The following is a 24084-nucleotide window of genomic DNA, read 5'->3' as shown; positions in this document are numbered from 1 at the left end:
TTTTATTCAATTTCTGTTAGGAGATGTGGATATTGCTGCAAGCACTCTTTTTATTCATTTTTACTCATTCCATTATGACTTCTCTAGATCAGCTTCTCTTTAAATTAAAACTGTTCAAATGTTATTTTTTTTCTGATAATCACAAACAACATTGCTCTGAAACACATTTGCATTGACTCCACGTCACAATTTCAGCAGTTGCAATTGAATGCATTGCATGCTTTATTTCTGTTTTAAGTTTTTCGTTGTACTGGAAAACTATTAGAACTGAATTTTTTTTTTTTTACGTGAATTCGGTGTTTTGGATTTTTATGCATGCTGTTCTACTCATGGATCCCTTTTTAATAAGCTTGCTGTGAAAATGTGCTTTCCTGCTTAGTATTTTCATCTTCATTCTTTACTGCAAGCATTAAAGTTAGATATTTTGGTAACGCACAGCTTGAGTGAAGTGGGCCTTTGCTTCAGTAGCGTTGTAAAGCATTTTATCTCTTTGCAGGTGTGTGTGTAGCTTGTTAAATGAAGCTCCACTTGAAGCAGCCTTGTACTTTTTCTCTTCTCTAATACTGAAGCAATCAGAAATAAGTAGGTCAGTGTTAAATGTGCCTAAGAAATAATATATGATGTGATAAATCCATGCATGGGCTGCTGCCGCCTGTGGACTTTAATGATATAATGCATTTAATTTGAACACCTTTTAATTCAACCATTTAAACTTTCAGATGAAGTACCTGGTCTTCATGTGGCAGGATGTGGTTATGCTTAAGATTATCTCCATCTGTGCTAGCTGGTTGAATTCTTGCTGACACATATGTTCATGCTCACACAGCAGTGCTGATAGCTGATATAATCTGTTCAATTTGTATTTACTTTTTATGAGCATTATTTTATGTTTCCAAACCAACCAAATTTTAATTTAATTTAATTTAATTTAATTTATTTTATTTTTAATATTATATATATAATATTTATTTATTTATTATTATTATTTTATATATTAGAAATTCGACTTAACTTCCTGAAAAGGATATTTGATATTTTCTAAAAGTTCAGAACCTATTACCATCAAACTTTTGAAAAGTAATTAGTCTTATTATGTCTTATTAGATTATATCATATATTATAATACTTATATTTGTCCTCTATGTGGTGTTTTTGGCTGTGTACTGCTGCATTTACACGGAAGCTTTCATTTTCTTTTCTGCTACCTTAAGATGAGAGGTTCTCCTTTGGCATTGCCCTCTTGTATCAGCCTCCCATGTGTAGGCCTGTGACCACATGAATCTGTACTGTCTAAGTCAGTTTAATGCGGAGAGTCAGAAGGGATTACTCTTTCTTGTATAAGACCCTACAAATGGAGATTTCACATGCAGTGCATCGTTCTTTAATCCGTTACTTGGGTCGTAGTCTTATGGCTCACTGTGTCACACGTGGGATCCTAATTAGACTGTCTTTGATTGCTGGCCAGTACTTCGCTTACTGTAAGGTTTGATGTTCAGCTTGGTGTACATTTTTATTTTTTTTGTGTTATGGAGAAAGTATTTCAGAAGTGAAAAAACAAACAAACATTAGAAATATGGCATACATTTTAGATTCCAGATTTATTTTAGAATCTTGGTTGCTTCACTACATAATTATAAGCCATATTTTTTAGTCTAAACCTTAAAAGAATGCAGAAAAATGCTGAATTGCGGAGATGATCTTAAAGGGATAGTTTACCCAAAAATGAAAATTCTGTCATTAATTATTCACCCTCATGTTTTTCAAAACCTGCTTCAGAACACAAATTAAGATGAAATGCAGTGTCTTTCTGACCCTGCATAGGCAGCAACACAACTGACACATTTATGGCCAAGAAACTTAGAAAGAAATGAGTCCATGTGACATTAGTGGTTCAACCATATTAAGCTACAAGAATAGATTTTTTTTGCATCAAGGTACTATTGTGAACGCAGGTTGAAGACTGAAAGGGAAGAGAAAAAAATGTTAATTAAAATCTTTGTGCACAAAAAGCATTCTGGTAGTAGATTTAATTAAAAAAAAATCTTAATTTGTGTTCTGAAGATGCATTTTTATTTTTGGTTGAGCTATCCCTTTAAGGGGATGAGACAGACCATACGGATATATTTGAATGAGGATAAGTGTAACTAAATAAAAAAAAAAAACATTAAATTTATCACTATGAGACAATCTCACACTATTATTTTATGAGCATCACTAAGAGACAAAATATTATACTAACAGTGCAGCATTAGATAACATTAACATCATAACAAGCTGAAGCGGCAAACACTCGATTGCATTACGCCATGAAGTAACATAGTACCTTGCACAGACAGCTAGAATAAATGTAATAATAAATGAGAGTTGACATAATATCGGCAGCTAGAGAGGAATTCATGAATTGTGATGAACAAATTTCTAGCTTGAAATGCAAGACATATTTGCTGATAGTTCTTATTCAATCTAATGTATCAACTAGAATTTTATGTTATTTTAATTTTAATCATGACACGATTGAGAAAATGAACAGTATCAGGTTTGATTTCATGTTGCCCTTAAGATCCACGTTCTACCTCAAAATAATCTTAAGAAAACGTTTGAGGTTATCTTTATGTTATTTTTCAGATTGTAATTTTACAAATGGTGGGAGGTGCTGCCTGTTGGATGTTTTCCAGCTGAAGCATTTTAAAATTTGACTGCTTTCCATTATCTCCAGCGTGTGCTTGCACAGAGGGCTCATGGAATCTCTCAATTCACTGCCAGAGCACATGGTCCATTAACTCGGCACAAGAAAGTCATTGCAATCAGCTTACCATTTAATTAGTTTTTACTGGGGTGTTTAGGAACTTGTTTTTCTTTTGAATTTCATGAATACTGCACAAAGTGGGAAATTAATAGTTGTCACCCTCTATCAGCTTGCGAACGACTTCCAATATCACTGGTAGGCCCAGTCGCAGTGTTTTATAATGCTAGTGAGATTACTGTACTTGTAAACAGACTTACAGTGCTGGGTTGATGGCTTATAAGCCACCAGCGTGGATGTTGTTTGCTTATCAGGTCTGAGCCTGTGGCACTCTGATTCTTTCCCGTATCAAGGCCATTGTAGTTTAACATGGATGCTGCTGCCTGAATGAGATTATGCTATTTCTGCTTCTGTCTCTGCATCCACACAATGGCATGTCACACTGCATTTCCCTCTCATTGTATTAGAGGGAGCAGTTATTATAAAAATAACTTTGTCTTAAAGGAATAGTTTCTCAGAATAAAGATTCTAGTATTATTTACTCGCCATCACTCCATTCCAAACGTCTTGTTTTTCAATGAAGCATGAAAGACGCCATCCTCAGACTCTTGAGGAAAGTGAAAAGTTGCAGGATTCCAAGGGTGAGCTACCTGTTCTATTTCCTTTCTGTCTTGTCTAAAAAAAGCTCCTTCTCTTCTGCCTTGTGTCCTGGATCTGTCTCCATTAGCGCAACTGTCCCCGGGCCCCAAGATCCACATAGGCAGCTAGGACTCCCTTCCATCAAGGTGACCTAAAATACCCATATCTACAATGCTTAGCCTAAACTTTGAGTTTTGAGCATATTCTCTTGGTGTTTGGCAGAAAGATTGGCTTCTTTGTCATTGTCATTGTGTCTAATGCATCTTTAGGAAAGTTACGCAAGACGTTAACTTTATGGGACAAAGCTTCTCTGTTTTGGGTCCAAAAATTTTACTTTGGACTGTTGAAGGAACTATATTCTTGTGACAGTTCATCACCTTGCCATGTCGTTTCTGCTTCTTCCCAACGTTCACAGACATTTAAAGTGATAGTTCAACCCCAAAATGAAATTTTACAGCAAAAAATGCCTTCTGCTTGGTATGCAACGTGTTAGGCTTGGCATCATGACATGAATGCACTTTTTGTCGTTGGTTGCCAGGTATATTTGTGTATATTGATTATGTTTATATAAATACACACATGCACGTATATGTTTCAGAAAAATGTTATGTTTATATATGAAATATATTTAATTATAATATAAATTATATGAATATATAGACATGTAAATACATGTAAATATTTTAAAAATATACATACTGTATGTATGTGCATTTATATATACATGAAGACACAGAACATACACATATATTATGCAAACAAAAACTTGTCACGAATGAACGGTCTGAGGCGTATGGATCCATGTGCAGACTTTTATTAAACGAAGGCATGGTCATAACAGGCAGGCGTCGAACAGGGCTAACAGATATATAGGAGGCGAGGCAATTACAAAATCCAGAGACAGGCGGAGGTCAGGTCAGGCGGCAAACGATCAGAGAATCAGAATACAGACAGGGTCAAAACCAGAAACAATAATCCACGAACGATATAACTACAATACAACAGGCGAAACAATGCAACCTGCAGATGAGTGGCTTGCTGCAGTATTTATAGTCCTGGGACAGGAAGTTGTCGCAGAGGGAGTGGATGCAGATCACCCAGAGGTCAGGGCTCCCTCTGCTGGCTTGGTGACATAGCCCCCCTCCTAGGAGCGACTCCTGGCGCTCCACAACACAAAACATAACTGTGAGCTTGGGAGGGGGTTCGGGAGGAGTCAGCACACTGAGACCAGGGAGGAAGAGGCGGTGGGAGGAGCCAGGGTGAAGGCGGAGGAGTCCGGGCGGAGGCGATCCAGAGCCCAGCCATGATGGTCAGTGGTGGAGCCGACGGAGGGAGGAGCCATGGGAGAGGTAACGGTCATCAACACCATGGAGCTGACCGGCGGCGGCGGAGCAGGTGGTCGGGGAGACTGAGGCGGAGGCGGAGAGCCAAGAGCCAGGGCGACACAGCGGCGCTGGAGGTCTAGGCGATACCGCAGACTTCGGCGACTGATGCGGAGACGGGGGGACGAAGGGCGCTGCGGAGCCAGAGCGACAGAGGACTGAGGTGGAGCGGGGAAGGAGGAGCCTGACAGAGCCGGAGGATGGAGGGACGAGGCGGCTGGAGGAGTGGAATCCTGAGGCGACGGATGGTCGACGACCGGCCAAGGCGTAGCCGAGAGGCGATGGAGCCTGGTGAAGCTGGTGGATTGACGGAGCACGGTAGAGAGGAGGGAGCTAGGAGCCTAAGGAAGCCGGCGGGTCTACAAGCCGAGGTGGAGTCTGGGACTCGGAGGCGGGACGGTGAAGCGAGGATCCTTCACCCACGGCGGCGATGGAGACTGGCAGACCCGTGGCGAGCTCCAGGTGGAGGGTGGAGGATGAGTGCAGGGGCTGCTGGGATCCTTTGACGACGTGTAGTTAGGGTGGGAGGGTGGGTTAACTTGAGGCTTTGCACGAGGCGCGGGCACTGGAGGCTTTGCGCGAGGCGCGGGCACTGGAGGCTTTGCACGCAGGCGCGGGCACTGGAGGCTTTTTACGCAGGCGCGGGCACTGGAGGCTTTGCACGAGGCGCGGGCACTGGAGGCTTGCACGGAGGCGGGCACTGGAGGCTTTGCAGGCGCGGGCACTGGAGGCTTTGCACGCAGGCGCGGGCACTGGAGGCTTTGCACGAGGCGCGGGCACTGGAGGCTTTGCACGCAGGCGGCATCCATCTTGGGAAGCGGCTCTGGGCAGGCGGCATCCATCTTGGGAAGCGGCTCTGGGCAGGCGGCATCCATCTTGGGAAGCGGCTCTGGGCAGGCGGCATCCATCTTGGGAAGCGGCTCTGGGCAGGCGGCATCCATCTTGGGAAGCGGCTCTGGGCAGGCGGCATCCATCTTGGGAAGCGGCTCTGGGCAGGCGGCATCCATCTTGGGAAGCGGCTCTGGGCAGGCGGCCATCTTGGGAAGCGGCTCTGGGCAGGCGGCATCCATCTTGGGAAGCGGCTCTGGGCAGGCGGCATCCATCTTGGGAAGCGGCTCTGGGCAGGCGGCATCCATCTTGGGAAGCGGCTCTGGGCAGGCGGCATCCATCTTGGGAAGCGGCTCTGGGCAGGCGGCATCCATCTTGGGAAGCGGCTCTGGGCAGGCGGCATCCATCTTGGGAAGCGGCTCGGGAAGGCGGCCATCTTGGGCAGCGGCTCGGGAAGGCGGCCATCTTGGGCAGCGGCTCGGGAAGGCGGCCATCTTGGGCAGCGGCTCGGGAAGGCGGCCATCTTGGGCAGCGGCTCGGGAAGGCGGCCATCTTGGGCAGCGGCTCGGGAAGGCGGCCATCTTGGGCAGCTTCGGGGAAGGCGGCGGCCATCTTGGGCAGCGGCTCTGGGAAGGCGGCGGCCATCTTGGGCAGCGGCTCGGGGAAGGCGGCGGCCATCTTGGGCAGCGGCTCGGGAAGGCGGCGCCATCTTGGGCAGCGGCTCGGGAAGGCGGCGGCCATCTTGGGCAGCGGCTCGGGAAGGCGGCCATCTTGGGCAGCGGCTCGGGAAGGCGGCCATCTTGGGCAGCGGCTCGGGAAAGCGGCCATTACTGGAGTCGATGTGTTGTCCTTCTCCTCCTCAACACCCAACGTAAAAGCTGACCCCACAGTCACTAAACCAAACTCAATAAACTGAGCAAGCGACTCACGTGGACCCTCGCGAACAAGTTTAGATTTGAGCGGCTGATGTACTCCCTCATGATACAACTCAATCAATAAACAGTCCGGTATGTCAGAGAGGTAAGCCATGTCCAAAAACTCTTGAGTATAATCCTCAATCGATCGGGTACCTTGCTTGAGGGCCAATAAACGTCTAGCGAGGGTCCTACCTGGCCATGGATCAGGTGAAAAGCCGCTGGATCCTGGTGTGAGGTTGCATTCTGTCACGAATGAACGGTCTGAGGCGTGCGGATCCATGTGCAGACTTTTATTAAACGAAGGCATGGTCATAACAGGCAGGCGTCGAACAGGGCTAACAGATATATAGGAGGCGAGGCAATTACAAAATCCAGAGACAGGCGGAGGTCAGGTCAGGCGGCAAACGATCAGAGAATCAGAATACAGACAGGGTCAAAACCAGAAACAATAATCCACGAACGATATAACTACAATACAACAGGCGAAACAATGCAACCTGCAGATGAGTGGCTTGCTGCAGTATTTATAGTCCTGGGACAGGAAGTTGTCGCAGAGGGAGTGGATGCAGATCACCCAGAGGTCAGGGCTCCCTCTGCTGGCTTGGTGACAAAACTATGCGATTAATGTTAGTGTTAATTTCATTTTTGTGTATTTTAAAATGTCCTCCAAATAGATGTTCTTTTGAAATTAATAAAAATCTGATGTATTACATTTACCTGATGTATAACTGTTTCCTCAAAAATATTAAGTAGCATAATTGTTTTTAACATGCATACTAATAATAACAGTTTCTAAGTACCAAATCATCATATTTTGGTTTCTGAAAGATTAAGTGAATCTTAAATTACATTTAGTACATTTATCACATTATATAATTACATAAATTATATATATATATATATATATATATATATATATATATATATATATATATATATATATATATATATATATATATTTGGATTTAATAATTATGCCCTTGCTGAGCATAAGAGATTTTTTTTTTCAAAAACATAATACCCACCTTCTCATGTATTGGAAAAGTGCAGTATTTTCTTCATTATTTCCCTTTTTGTGTTCCACAAAAGTCATATGGGTTTGGACCAGCATGAGGTTGAGTAAATAATGACAGTAAAAATTGCTCATGTCTGAAATGGCAACTGTGCCACGGATTATTGACTGAGGTTTCAAAAAGTGAACATTCAGAGATCTCATGATCTCAAAAAGAGCAAGCACGTATTGGTAAATACAAGAACGCTGTTAACCAACTCATTCACGGTAAAAGCCCCGGAGATGTACGGTATGCGTACATTTACGCTGTTTGAAATGTAGCCCTGTAGAAGTACATTCAGTTCAAAAGAGTTTGCTTTACCGTTATCGATTTCGCTTTGTAGTGAAAAAAGAAAATCCAAGAAAATGATGCCTTGCCAGCGGATCATTAATTGATCCTGAATTTAAAGCCGTGGCTCTCTATTTGCTCTGCCTAGGAAAGGATAGCTTTGAAAATCCCAGGGGCATATTTGTTTTCCTGCATGTCTTCTGCCTCTGATTATTGGAGAAAGCTGCAGTGTCTGCCAAATAACCGTGCCTCATGCTGAGGCAGCAGTGAGGCTGCTCTTGAGCAGTCATGGTCATTGAGAAGGAGAAATGGGGCAGAGCCAAATGGACGGAAAGCAGGTTGCCTGGTCATCACAGCAGTTATGTCCAAACAGACGACTCCTTTTTTGGAGCGGTTCAACAATTGTTCAGTGAACCTTACAGAATGTCTGTGACAGCGCACGGAGAGGTTATAAGCATTTGAGGCGTCCTTTTGCTTGACTAATAATGTCTTCCATCAGACACAGAAGATTCCCGTTTCGTCAGTCGTGAGCGTTTCTGACAGATGTCTCTACAGGATACTGTTTTTAAAATCAATCCGTTTTCCGTGATTTGCTTTGCTGTGCTTTGTTAAAGCCTTTGATTGACCTTCAGCTTTTCAAAAACAGCCGAGTGTTTTCGCAGCAAGCCTCTCCAGGACAAATCCGAATCCGGTTCTGTTACCTGCTGTTCCACTGAAAACTGACCCTTTGTCTCATCATTTTAATGCAAGTCATGAGACAGTGACACTTTGTGTGCATTGCTGGCGAATGATCATTTTAACGCTAACATTGTGTGCCCTCTTAAATTCCACAGTCCACCGATCATCAGTCAAATCTGAATGGCAAAATTCTTTAATAGACATAATCTGTCAAAAAAATATATTCGTTTTTTGTGCTGTTGTTTTGTTAGACATCTATGCCAGACATTTCTTACACATGAATGCTATTGCTCTGTAATTTCATCACAATGTTATATGAAGATCAATAAAAATAGAAGTATCCTGTTATAATGTGCAGATGAAATTGCAGCAGTATAGGACAATATAACATTCTTGCCGTGCTTTTATTAAAACAATAAAACCTAATTCCTAATACCTTGACATACTGAAGATCTACATTAGTGGAGATCTTGTGGAGTAGTTATCCTGTGCTGATGTGCAGATGTGCTCATATAATCCTCTGTTTCCCCCTTGAGCTTAGCTGACCCGAGGCAGGACTCCCAGGAGATCAATGTCAGACTCACCTACGATAACAGAACCCACAGACTCACACACACAGCACTGGAAGAGAGCAGAAGATCGGCTTTTTAATTCGAAATAATGATCGCTTTAAGAAGTACACTGTAAAAATAAATCCAGCATTGTACTTTGTTTTAAAATGTACATTTTTAGATTTTCAGATTGTGAAATCCGTGCATTAAATAGTTTGATTTCAAAAATAACAAGTGTTTTAATAGTGTTTGTAAATTGTGTTTTTAGTCACTATTTATTTTAAGCTCAAATGTAAAACACATAAAATACGGAACATTTAGGTCAAGCAAAATTCTTGTCTTGTAATAAATATAAACTGATACAGTATCACGGATAACAAAAGTGTTAATTTTTCAAATTAAAATGTATATCGTTATCTGAAATCTGTATAAATAAGCTTTCGGACAATATTTGGCAGAGATACAACTTTCTGGAATCTAGTTCTTAGCAATGGAAATTAATAATAAAATATAAAGTTTTTATATATTTATGGTAGGAAATTTATTGAATATCTTCATGGAACATGGTCTTTACCTAATATGATTTCTGGCAAAAAAGAAAAATCTATCGTTTTGCTACAAATAAACCCTAGTGAAGATTCCTCTCTCTATATATACAAACAAACACACACACACACAACCATCATATTTTTTTTATATATTGAAAGCGATAACTTTGACCTTTTTGTGTGGTTCACATTACCGACAGTGAGATGAATGTTTAAAATTATCGTAAAGAAATACATTTCAGCATCAAGAAATGGTTTCCTAGGAAACAGTTTTCAGCTATTATGAACAATATGTGTCAGGCTGGCTGCATGTGGCCCTGAGATTGCAGTTGTTAGATATACATGCATTTTTAATGGCCATATACGATATTCTGCTTTTATTCCCTTTTAGAGCGTCTTTACTTCTTGCTTCAGTCAAATGAATAACCTTTATGAAACAGAAGAGATGTTGAAGTCTGTTTTGCAGAATAAATATAACCTCATTCACCAGCTAAAGAGCTCCACTGATAGCATTTCATCTTGTGGCGCCTCCACTCTCTGTAGATCTCGTATAATGCGGCCTGGCTTCGCCAAAGTCATTAGAGCTATCCTCTACGGGAATGGCAGTGAATTATTGGAGATGTCTTTATGTGAGGTGACTGAAAGACAGAAATTAAGCCATTTTTGCTCGAGCGGAGCTGGGAACTTGTGAATGTGTCCTCTCGCCTTTGCAGAAGCAGCTCTTGCGTCATGCAGTTTCCATAGCACCCTGGGCAGATCTGGCTACTCCGTGTAATCGCTCAAGACTTTGCTTGTGTGTGTGTACTCTGCTGCTGGTTTTCTTATTGGATACTAATGTTGCTCTGCGTTGGATTTAAAGTCATTAAATGGTTCTGAACGCTGACTGGTCAGTACAGCGAAGCAGCTGTATTATATTTCACAATTCAACAGCTTAGGCCTGTTTACCAGATCACCGCGCAGCTCTCATGGTGGATCATTATTTTATCTTGCATAGCAATGCGCCGCTATGTCAGAGACTGTTTCTTGTGTAACAATAGCAGGTAAAAAAAATTGCATTTATATGAATGTTCGTGTCCTTGATATTGTTATCAGCTGGCAACTGTTGTGTAAAAGCAACAAGGCCTTGGTGCCATATTTTGAATATAATCACAATATAGCTCGGCCTCTTTACAGCTTATTGCCGTAATGTTAGGTTTATGTGAATTTATTATTTGACTGTGCAGAGGTTATCTCGTTTTATTTATTCTGTATTTTTTATGAGGTTATGTTGTTGAGTAATGGATAGTTGATACGAAATTATTTTGGAAAGTTGCCATTTCCTGTTAACAAAACCAAAACCTAGACATTTTAGGCAATCCTGACCTGACCGAATTCATACAAACTGTGCAACTCGTAAAATGCATAAGATTTAGCACGAGATTACAAAGCGTATGAATTTATATGACGTCGTAACAATTAGCCACCTCTTAAATTTTAACAAAATTGCCGTGAGGTTGGGCTGGATATCCTGCATGGTCAATCAAATACAATAACGATAGTCAGAATCTCTCATGTAACATCCTGGTCTTTATGTCTCCCTTGAACCAGAGCCTAGGTCGCTTTCATTACCCGACGTGTGGCATGTGTGTACCCACAGCAAACTGGCAAACACATGAAACAGTGGATGATTACAGTAATTAATTTGTCTAATGTAGCAATCAACCAAACATTTCCTCCTGAGGAAGAATAATCCCAATAATGAGAAGAAGGTGCAAGAAAATGAAAAAAATCTAAACCGACTGTAGACATTCAAATAGACAGATGATGTAAAGTATTAGGTGTTTACATTCGTGACCCTGGTCTTAATGACGTTGCTAAAAAGAACATTATTTTGTGTATTTGGTGTAATGTAATGTTTGTGCAAATCGAAATGGGTGGATTGTTCTAAAAAAGCAAGGTGTGCTCTGATTGGCCAGCTATCTAGTGCGTTGTGAATGGTTGAATACCTCAAGCATTTGGAGAAAATGTCACACCCTTTACGCTAAAGTGAAGGCTATGACGTCCCGGTGCTATGCCTCAAAAACAATAAAAGCCATTACAATGAGGCATTTGTTGCATCCACATTCCAGTGGGGACATGATTACTGATTATAATAACTTAGTACTGTTTTTTTACACTTAGCGTGCACTCAAGATCGGAGAGATGACAAACAACAAGCACTACGCGCCACTGTTAAAAAGTCACGTTTGAATAGTATATAGCAGATCCTTTTAATAATAGTCATAACTTTTATAAAAAATATCTCCTTGGTTTTTATACTTTAATCTTTTCAACTCTAGGAATCTTATCTATGCATTAACAGCTTGTAACACCCCAAAGAGAAAGGAACACTTGAAATCGCATCATGTGACCCCTGTAGCTATAGCCAAAAATACATTGTATGGGTCAAAATGATAGATTTTTCTTTTAATCATTAGGACATTAGGCAAAGATAATGTTCTGTGAAGATATTTTGTAAATTTCCTACCGTAAATATATCAAAACCCAATTTTTGATTAGTAGTATGCCTTGCAAACTTCATTTGGACCACAGGATTTTCTCAGTAATTCGATTTGATCAGATTCCAGTTTTTCAAATAGCTGCATCTCGGCCAAATACTGTCCTATCATAACACATATCAACGAAAAGCTTATTTATTCAGCTTTCAGGTGACATATAAATCTCAATTTTTTTTTAATTTGACCCTCCAGGGTCACATAATGTCTTTCAAAGACATTGCACTTTATTTCATTTCATTTTGTTAAAGAACAGTACTCCTGAAGTTATACACAATCAGTGCACAAAGAATTTGGTGCGGCTTATCAGCGAGTTGTACTTTTTGCATACTTGAATAATGAATCTAAATGAATGAATAATTTATCATGTTGCTGAAAACATGTGCATTAGTATTTTACATTCTGGAAGTCCATGCATAATGAAGGTTTGCTTTGACCAGCCAGTTATTCAAATGACCAACTTATACATTTTTGTGGTGAAACGTGAGGCGGCAAGAATAAATATCTTCGCTTTGAATTCAGGTAAATACTGTGTGCTACCATTCAAAATAGCTTAAAAATACTTTAAAATAGAATTTAGAATAATTTTGTGACAGTCATCACAGTGCTGCCTAAATTTTTGTGGAAACTGTGATACATTTTTTCCAGGATCCATTGTCTTTATTGTAACTTTTTTATCAGATGCATCCATGCTGAATAAAAGTATTCATTTATTTAAAAAATGGAACTTTTGAACGATACGACAGCGTGCTATTTTGTGAGATTCATTAGTTCTCTTTAGTACGTCGTGTTAACTTCGCCCTTGTCATAAAGTTTCCTGCACAGAGCATTTAATATGCATGTTTTGAGTGTATTATATAATAAGAAATTTAGTTTCCAATTCAATTCAGGCATACGTTATGTAAACTCATTTTTATTCAGCTGCAGTGAGGCTGTAATGGCACCTTGGCATTATCTTTTCTCAGGATCCAAAATGAGGACACAGAAGAAGGACCCACAGGAGCCGTACAAATAGTTAGAGTTCAAAGTAATGAGTGAATCAGATGAGAAAAAGCTTATCTGAGACATTTTTATTTTCTTGTGGCTGAACATGACTTTATCTTATCAGTACCGATCATCTCGCTCCCGAACACATCTCCTAAAAGAAAACCTGTTATCGCTTGAAGCCATTGTTTAGCTATCTCACGATCCCTACGGAAACATTGTTGTTTTCCTGTCAGACGGTGGCTGACAGCTCTCTGCATGAGGCGGTCATTCAGATGGATGGATGTTAGATCTTAAGCCTGTAAAGAGGTCAGATAAAGCAGATACAGCGGTCTAAAGTGATATTGCATGTTTTGGAGTTGTCTTGTGAAATAATTATGCCCCCTCCAGACATTTAGTCTATTTCCATCCGACTCGTTAAACATAGTATTATCTGTCGTGTAACTCTTCCTTCTTTTTGCATCACTCTCGCTTGGTTTAGTTACTATGCAGCTCCTCTCAAGAGGACGTCATCAGTGAGAAGAAGGGACATCTTTAAGCATTCGTATAGAAGACAGGTTGTATTTCTTACATGAGAAGTTTCATACTCTAAAGTAGCCATTTCCATTAAGGTCGCATTATTTAATGTTAAGATTAAAAAGCAATGCATTTGTTACAGCATTTATTATTCATTGTTAGCTCAGGTGCATTAAATAATATTAACTATAATATTAATAATAATAATATTATATTTTTGATTGTAATAATGTATTAGTAAACGCTGAAATTAACATTAATATGAATAAATTCTTCAAGCTTTTTATTGTTAGTTTATGTTCGATAATGTTAACAAATGGAGCCTCTTTTTAAAGTTTTACCAAAAAATGTTTAGGCATAAATTTGAAATGTATTTATTGAATTTATAATATAAACATTTAAAACATTTAACATATAACCATTTCATTCATTTGGATTAACTCTAAGTCATACATAAATGAAAGATAATTTCTCTACTTAAAAATCATGGCATAGTTTAGTGTTAAATTAAAAATATTCGTATCTTTTCGATTTCATTTCAAGCCTATTTTCAAAATGCATTTATTCAAAGTGCTTAGAATCAGCGTAAAGCTGTGTATCGTGAAAACAATTCAGTTTAGTTAGAATACATGAAATTGACTTAAGCTATATTTATTGATGATAAATGTATCAATCTGATTATTCAGTATTTAAAACACATGCATTTTTTCTTGTAAAATGTCGAGTACAGTATTTTTGCAATTTAAAATACATAAATGTAGAATTCAGGCCTAAATATGGCAGAATGATATTTGATCGCAGTGTTCAAGCAATAGCAGCCTCGAATTTCCGCTCTCTTACACTAACTCTTCCTGAAATTTTAATCTCCAGAATCCTCCGTGTAGTCATTCATCCAGAGCTGCCGCTTTTCTTTGTCGAGGATGTTTTAATTATCAGTGATACATTTGCATTTGCAAGAGACAAAAGCACTCTGCATTAGCACAGCTTGTCTTTCATTTCAGACATTATTCCCTAATGCCCTCTCAGACATTGTTTTAGCAGCACGTTTCCATCCCTGAAGAACATTACGATGCCCGTTGTGTCTCTTCTCTCTCTTTGGCTTCTTGTCAGGACAGAGGCAGTAGAGACATATCTCGTCACAGTTGATTGATATAAGCAATTTTGCGTTATACTGCTTCCTTTTTCGCTGACTGATATTTGCGATTGGCTCCCCGACGGGTTTTCCTCATGGGTGTTGAATGAGCTTTCGTGATAAACTAAATCAGATAAACTGCTTTGATTTATGACACAGGTTATGGCGCACTAACACCTCTGAAGTACAGCATTAAGCCTTCATGTCAGATTGTCTTTGTCTTATAGGACAGATTTTATGTTATCAGTCACCTTATGATGTTATGTTATGGTTCAAATTAAGGGGATGTGGTGCATTTTATAAGAGATCTAGTTATTTAAAGGTACCCGTCCAGCAGGATGAGACTTCTCTCAGTTAATATATGAGGTTAATTTTCTTTATGGAAATCGAATTTATGGTTTGTAGTGAAACATTTGTGTTTTAGAAATCAGTGGCTGTCTACGGATACTGTCTTAAATGTTGTAGCTTTGATGGAGTAGGGATACGGGTTTGAGTCTGGCCTTTTTTTATTTGCTCTAAATTTAATGGAAAAAAAGCATGACATAGCCCAGTTGGATTTTACGAAAGAAAAATCAGTTTTGCTTAGTGTGCAGTAATTGCAATATCATGATTGGGGAAAATTTAATTTCTACAAAATAAAGCAAATTGGTTTTGTATCAACTTGACTGAAAGTTGAAAGTAGTCCTTACACACTACTTATTGACATATATATATATATATATATATATATATATATATATATATATATATATATATAATGAAAAATATGTTATATTTATATATTAAATATAGTTATATATGGTATAATTTATATGAATATAAATATATATACTATATGTGTGTATTTATAAATACATATAATAAAACACAATAAAAATCCATAACACTCCATAAATATAAACAAAAATCACAATCAATTGACATAACTAATTTATATCTTCTAATTTCATAAATTTCTTTTTAATTAACTAGTTATCTAACATAGTTAACTACAATTCTAATAACATGTTTATTTTCAGTTTCAACATGTTTTAGGTGCTCTCTCATCCACATTTTTCTGTCTGTTATCTTTTTTGGCTGTTGTTCTTCAAGTTTTTCTATTAATCCTTTAACTATAGACTCCTGAATTTCTAATCACTTATCAAATGGTTTAAAATCTCAGGGGCAACTTTTACAGCTTGAGATGAAGTTGAAAAATGGCACCAATTATCTATATAAATTTACACTGATAGAAAAAGAAAGTGTGAGGAAGAGTCAGAAACAGTCAGGAAAAGAGTTAGATCGTCAGTAAAAAACTACAAGAAGCAGACAAGTCCTCTGCTCAATCTGACTTGTGTTGCAGCCTGGAATTAAACCACACCATACCAGTTTCATCTAGCCCTTTTTAAATTTCTGTCCACAAAGGAGTTTTGGTTCCTTGCCACTGTCGACTTTCGGCTTGTCTAGTTTGGGACACTTTATTTTTGCCAATACTGTCGACTTGATAACCCATAAACTATGTGAAAAGAAGTGAACAGGACGATGACTGACTTTAACTGAAAATTTGATTCTCTTGCATTATTAACACACTGTTTTACTGTTTAACTCCGTAAAGCTGCTTTGGCACAACCTGTATTGTATTAAGCTCTATATAAATAAAGATGACTTGACTCGATGTGAAAGCAACACTGGTCTGTTTCTATGACCACTTCTCAAACATAGAATTTAACAGTCGTTACACACAAATATTTGACTGTTCAGAGCCACGATTGACCAATGAGACGCAAGTATTCCAGAGAGCTATGTAATAAGTGAAGATAATGATAGCCTATCGTAAGGTTCGATAGTGGATAATAAAAAAGATCAATCTCAGCACGAATAAAACACAAAGCTCCAGACAATTTCCTTTTGGTACCAATTATAGAGACACAGTGCTACTCGGCAATTTGTTGTACAATGCTTAGCATTTAAACTATTCCAACTTCACCAGTGTAGAAAGTTATCTGCGTGAATATGCGTGTGATTCAGTGAATCAGCTGTATGCTTATTTCCTGAATATTCTTTTCTTTTCTCTCCTCACAGTGCAGTGTCTGGAGATGACTACTAAGAGGAAGATCATCGGCCGCCTGGTGCCCTGTCGATGCTTCCGGGGGGAGGAGGAGGTCATCTCAGTGCTGGATTATTCCCACTGTAGCCTGCAGCAGGTCCCTAAGGAGATCTTCAGCTTCGAGCGCACGCTAGAGGAGCTCTACCTTGACGCCAACCAGATTGAGGAGCTGCCTAAGGTAAGTTGTCAAGTGTCAGCTTAAACATGCATAATATCTGCCTAACAGTGGCTACGTCGACTCCTGAACCTCATCTTATACAGCAGTGTAACAGTACAGAAATATAGTGCATTAAATGTGATTAAAAGTGTCCCGTAATTGAAGTTTATTAATATCATTGTTATCTCCACTTGGTATTTTACATTGGTTAAGGTAAATCAGCCTTTTCTGAATGTGTCTTGTAGCAAGAATATAACAGGACCATGGACAGCTCCCATGCTGCGTACAAAGCTGTGTCTGAATTTGGTCTATAGAATTTGTTCTGATATAAGCATTTGCAACTCTTGAGGTGCCAATTTATTATATCATGTATATGTAATATAATCATATCATGGTTAATCTATTTTATATATATATATATATATATATATATATATATATATATATATATATATATATATATATATATATATATATATATATATATATATATATTCAGCAGCCTTTACTATAGTCTTCAGTGCCATAAGATTTAGTGCTCAAGTGTTGAAAATAGTTTTGATGCTTAATATTTTTGTAAAAAACATGACAGGCACATGTTTTAGGGTACCGAATAAAAGCTGAATAAAAGTATTCATTTCTTTTTTTAAGAAAGTCAAGCCAAGGTTCTGGTTCCTGAGTACTAGGACAAAACAGGCTATAGAACTGAAATAAGTTATTTATCAATGAAGTATTTTGGATTAATCTTTTAAACATGGTTTCAAATCTAGTTTTCACTTCAGTGAATTTATTCATTGAGACTACAAGATGGTTTCAGACTGATTGGCAGCCCAAAACACTATAAACAGATTGTGTGACTGAGTTGATGTTTGAGTTTTGTGTATTTATTAAAGAACATTAACTCAAATGGCACTGAATCAAATGTTAAATGTTATCTTTTTATGTTATTATCAACAAGAGAGGATAAAACCACGGCATATGATTGGGTTCATCACTTCAATTCATAGCGCCTGGGAAGTTCAGCAAAAAGATTCTTTAAATAAACCTCTTTATTTCTCTGTCTTTCTCAGCAACTCTTCAACTGTCAAGCACTCAAGAAGCTGAGCATGCCTGACAATGACCTCTCCAACCTGCCAACCACCATCGCCAGCCTTGTGAATCTAAAGGAATTAGATATTAGTAAAAATGGTATATCCTTAATTCCATTTATTGTATATTTGCTTTTTTTTGTGTTGACCATATTGGTATGATTGTACTTTCAAATTTTCCCCCGTATAAATATGGTGAAAACGCCTTTATCTCAGGTATTCAAGAGTTTCCAGACAACATCAAATGCTGTAAATGTCTATCAGTTGTGGAGGCCAGTGTAAATCCTATAGCCAAGTAAGTAGAGCTGCTCACATTTCTTCAATTTATTAAGTTTATTAACTGCATTATGTACATATAGGTTATGAATATACTACATATAGCTGACTAATCCATGTATATTTGTTTAACATTTTATCTGGATTTTATATGCCAGTAGATTTTTAGTTTTTATGGCAACTCTTTTCTTTAATTTTTTAAAAATAATTGTATTTTCTTTTTCCTTCAGTAGTGTAGTTTGTTGTTGAGTTAAAGTATGAACAGCTTACATCACTTAAATGTGGGTTAATAAAAGTTCTGTATTAAATAATCATAAAAAGAATAAAATAAAAAAACATGTTTAGCTTCTTCACCTCCACTAATTTTGCTAATTTTTTACTGTTTCAAATTTATGTTCGGCTTTCTTCACTTGCATTGGCTTAAAATGTAAAGAGATACAGCTGCTATAGCAGCTAAGAAAGTAAACCAATAGTGATATTTTAAACTGACATCACTAAAAATAATTGCATTAATATGTAAATCTCTTCTCAATCTTTCCTAAAAGGGATTTCATGTCTACAGTAACTCAGTATGAAATTGTTTCTTATCATACAGTACATGGATTTGCTCAAATGAAAGCAATTATTTACCTCCCTTTAAACATAGTTTGGAGTTCTATGTTTTAAGCGCATTTGTGCATTAAAAATACACATTGTAAGTAGACACCATGCCTTAAAACTGAACCAAAAACTCAAGGAGAGATAAGACATGCATTTCTTTTTTATCTTGGTGTATTTGTTTGGCCTTCAGTCTGAAGCTGCGCTTCAAGTCTTTGATTCGGAAGTTTATGATAGAGGATCAAACATTCAGGATCCAGTGCATGGTCTCTGCAGAGAACCCTTTTCTTCATATTATGATTAAATCAGCCCTCAAGTGACTCCATTTACTGGGATGCTAACAGAGCCCATAGAAGGGGAAGCGTAGAGGGATTACAGATGGCTCTCACTGCTCCTGAAGTACTTAACGCTTATCAAATCTTAAGGGCACTGGCCTTTGAGAGGGTCTGATCACCTCTCTGTTCCTGCAGGCTCCCAGACGGCTTCACCCAGCTCCTCAACTTGACACAGCTCTTCTTAAATGACGCCTTCCTTGAATACCTGCCTGCCAATTTTGGGAGGTAAGAGCTTGGGCCTCTCTGTTCCTGCTCTTCTGGGGATTGTGAAACAACTCTAGCACGCCCGTCTGAGTTTGTCTCATTCTTGTAGTTGTCATCGTAGCGTTTTTATTTTTAGATGTCATTTTGTATCCGAGGAGCAGCATGGTGCTGATTCTGGCAGTGATTTGCCTAAAGCTTTCATGAATAAATGGGTTCTTGCAGCTCATATCGGGTTTAATGATAAATAGTTATTTCATTTGCATCGGGGAAAAGGGGATTTATTATGGCAGCTGACATTGGTCAAGGGCTGATGCATTTAGTTTTGATAAAAGAATCTGGGGAATTCGCTAAAAATTAATTGCCCTGACAACGTTGTGCTTGCACAGGCCGTGTTGTTAGAGACTAGAGCTTTATTCATTCTCTGCAAGCTCTTTCAGAAGGTGGTAATAACACAATGCAAATTGCACAATGTCCGGAAAATAGCCCTAAGTCTGGACATTTATAGCAGGAAGGGCACATTCATGATGAAATGATTGACGTTAATTTAAATACTCATGGTGCTGTGCTATTTCGGTACAAATAGCGTCTGGATAAACTGGCAAAACTGTTTACGGAATTCACTCTTGTTTTTGCTTTTAAAAAATTAGATGGTGAATGATTTGCACATTTTATTTTTTCTTTAGATTATCTAAATTACGGATCCTGGAACTTCGTGAGAATCATCTGAAAACTATGCCAAAGTAAGTTTCCTAATTTCTTATGAATAATTTGTTTGCTACTGCCGACATGGGGTTATTAAATAAAAACATGCCATGAAAAGGCATGAAAAAATTGGTGTTGAAATATTTTTTTTATTTATTAACAATTAATTTTTTTGCATTCACTAATATTTTATTTAGTTTTATTTTATTCCATTTTTTTGTTGTTGTTGTTGTTGTAAGGGTGTACTTTAGCTTTGCATTTAGTCTTTACTTCACAACAAGTATTTGTTTCCGCCGCAAGGCATTTTGATTAAACCCAATTGGAATTTATTCATTTACACTGCCTTAAAATGTAAATAGATGGAGCTTTTGTTTCCTTACTAGAGCATTTGCAAAGAAGCCAATATTGATATCTGAATCTAACACCACTTCAAATAACTGCATTAGTATATAAAACTCTTCTCCTGCCTGAAGAGAAATTTCATTTAGTTTTTTATTCATCCCTCAATAATGTGATTTAGACACAAGTTTATGTAACAAACTCAGAGCAGCAGAGTCTACAGTGTCATTTGTCACAGTGGGGAAGACCTCTAGACCCCTCTAGAGAGGGACACATATTGCACACGATGGTTTATGCTTGCTGACTTGTTCGGATGTACTGGTTGAAGACTATTTTTATCTGCCAGCGATAATACCGCCAATTTTTCCTTCAAAAGCAGACTGCATGAGGTAATGTTTTCCGATCTGGGAGAGCCACGTTTGCCCCGGATTGAACGAGGGCCATGTTGTAAATACAGATATTAGAAATGATTTTTGATTTCTTGTCATGTTGCAGGTCAATTCATAGGCTGTCGCAGCTGGAGCGGTTAGACTTGGGAAGCAATGAATTCTCTGAACTGGTAAGAAAGATGTTCTCCTCTCGAACGCTTTTATCAATGGGGCAGCTGTTACCTCACTCGGTCTTTATCCGGCGTTGGATTTTAGCTAAGGGGGGATATAGGAGGGGGGTAGGGGAAGCTGTTGCCTCTTGTCAGATCTCTAGTGCTGCACTGCGTTTTGGTTGCATCATGCGCTGATCCATTATTCATGAGTTGATTCAAACATGCAGCACTTGCCATGACAGAACGTTCACCATTGAGCTGCATTTAATTGGCTCACCCAAGCTGGAGTAAACAATGGCAAGGAATTTATCATGTGTACCCATGTAGCCCCATTCAAACCATGCCTATTGCTGTTTCCTTCAGTGATTAATGCTGGCGGTGTTGCATTTATTTATTATATAGAAATCAATGAAGAGGTCCGTGAGCAGACAAGTTACTGTGTCTAGAGGAACGGTGGCAGTTAAACACCAAAGTAGCTATTAATAGCGTTTTTTTTTTTCAAGGTAATTGACTTTGCTCTGTGATAACTTGACTAGGAGCCTTAGGTTGATTTAAAAACTGATCCAACGACTGTGGAACATGTTGTAAGAACGGCTGGAAAAATATTTTAAGCTAGGGCTGGGTGATAAATTGGTACTGATACTTAGAAGAAAAAAAATTCACTATATCAATAGTAAAAGCAATTTCACAGTTTCAGTTAATAAAAGCTATTGGCAAATTCACACTGAATCTCAGATGTCTTAAGGATAAATTGGCGATTTATCTTATGACAAAAATATATTACAAAGTACATTGTATGGTAAAATATAGTACCTTTTTATTATTGTTGGTTTTGTTGCACAAGATGTGGTTGTGCAGCACTTTATTTGCCAAAGAGAGTTTGACAAAAAAAAAAAAATTATTTGTTACATTTTCATATGATTGCATTTTTTATTAATTAATTTCTTAAGTTCACAAACCATTTTTAATGATCAATTTGTCTTTCATTGTTTCATTGTTGAGTCCACACTGGAAATGGCAAATGCATTTTAATGGAATATCATGGTAAATCATGGGAAGAATAAAATTAATCAAAAATGAACACTTTATTTCATTTATGTTTTTTAATTGGCATTCCAAATAATCTCTGCATAAAGTGCAGTTGGGTTATTTTGATTAGGGTAAAACTAACAAAAAAATACAGCTAATTAACACAATAAACGTATAAAACGTAAAACTGCAAATAAACTTAAAATATTGAATATTTGACCATGTCAGTAGGCCCAATTTTAAGCTTCCAGGTACCAAGTCTTAGTCTGTAGAGTTGTGAAATTACTTTTAAACCTTGTATCAGTGTCATACACACATTTGGAATATCCAGGGCACTTTGTCCTTGGGTGATGAAAAAATGCATGCACACACCAATGCTTCCAAAGGGAACAGATGGTTTGGCATTGCAGTAAGCGTACTTTACTGCTCAAAGCCCCCAAGTAATAAGAGAACACCCATCAACACTTTCTGGTTCTGCTGTCTGGACTTTCAATCTCACTGTCCCACTTCAGCATGACTTTTCAAATAACTTTTGACCTTTCCTGTTGGCAGCCCCATCAGTGCTCTTTTAATTTCAGCTCAGCTCCTTATCAGATTATTTAAATGTCTCTAATAATGTTGATTTCCGCTAAGAATTGTTGTCCTTTTCAACTGTGTCCAGGAATATTACACGCACTTAATATGCAATCTAAAGCTCATACAGCTCATATAAAATATTATTTAACCTTCTCTAGTTGATGATCAACATTATTGGACCTTTTCAGGTTATATTTTATACTCTATTCATAAAAGTCCCATCTCTTTATTGAGAAAACCAGCAGCACATTAACAAGCAATAATCTGAAATGTTACTCAGCAGTTTCCTCGAGCATTTTTGGATCCATTGCATCATGTCAGGTAATCATGGCATAGCAGTTGCATAGCCTGAAAACAATCATTAGTTTAATTTATTATAGCTCTGTTGGTGTCATGTTCTTTTAGGCAGATATTTCTCTGTAGCAGCACACATTCCCCAAACAATGAGTGTTGAGAATGGAGCACTGAAGGCAGGAGGTATTTTTCAGGATATCTGACTCTTGCTGTGATGTTGGCAGATGTTGGCTGGTGTGATGCCCTGAGTTGCGGATAGTTTCTTAATTGAAGCCTTTGCTGAGGGGATCATGAAGGGACAGATGCTGGCGCTCAAAAGGAGAGAAAACAGGAGAGCAGCCATTAAGAACTGACTGAGTCTGCGGCGCATAGGGGATTTGGTTCCGTTGAAACTCAATTTAAAACATTAATTTGTTTTTGAAGCCTCTGTAATGTTGTCAAGATTGTGCTTTTATTATATAAAAATAGGCTATTGGTTTCATCACCTTATAACGCTTGTGCTGACTTTAAATGATGTGCAGTAAAGTGCTTTGATTTAATATTTGATACCCACTCTAAGGTGTTTTTGCGAGAGGAAAATAGGCTCCAATATTTCCCTTTTTACAGTAATGTTCTTTTAAATATCTTGAATGATGCAGAAAAGCAAACCAAGCTTCTCTGAGAATTTAGCAGACGATTTACAATACTGTCTCTCTGTTTAGTAGATGTAGTATGAAAATCTCAGCTTTGAGTTCGGGGCCTTTATTTCAAATACGTTGAATGCATTAAAATATATGTGCATGTATTTATTTTTTTTACCATCTGAGATGCTACTGTATGATGCACCTTGAGAAGAAGCTATCATAATGATTGAATATACATTCATAAATTGCCATTCGTTTGAGATGCTAAACGAATTTCGTTTGTTTTTATTAATGTTACAGCCAGAAGTATTGGAGCAGATCCATAGTTTAAAAGAGCTGTGGTTGGACAACAATTCATTACAAACCATACCAGGGGTAAGCGATTTCAAAAGTATTTCTACTGAGAATTCCAGAGTTAGCATCTTTAGCATGTATGATATGATAC

The 24084-nt window shown here is 38.2% G+C and overlaps 1 protein-coding gene across 1 annotated transcript in view; it reads left to right on the top strand.

Moving 5' to 3' along the window:
* LOC122359153 (leucine-rich repeat-containing protein 7-like) overlaps positions 1 to 24084 on the top strand; it is a 51964-nt gene that overhangs the window by 4825 nt on the left and 23055 nt on the right. Inside the window, 7 exon segments of the mRNA XM_043259373.1 lie at positions 16854 to 17056; positions 18106 to 18223; positions 18340 to 18418; positions 19467 to 19556; positions 20219 to 20275; positions 21072 to 21135; positions 23940 to 24014. Of these exon segments, the coding sequence (XP_043115308.1) occupies positions 16854 to 17056; positions 18106 to 18223; positions 18340 to 18418; positions 19467 to 19556; positions 20219 to 20275; positions 21072 to 21135; positions 23940 to 24014 (686 nt within the window).

This window comes from Puntigrus tetrazona, chromosome 15 (genome assembly GCF_018831695.1).
Source record: "Puntigrus tetrazona isolate hp1 chromosome 15, ASM1883169v1, whole genome shotgun sequence".
Lineage (NCBI taxonomy): Eukaryota > Metazoa > Chordata > Actinopteri > Cypriniformes > Cyprinidae > Puntigrus > Puntigrus tetrazona.
The sequence above is the reverse complement of the archived record's forward strand: the minus strand, read 5'-3'. Positions and strand labels throughout refer to the sequence as shown.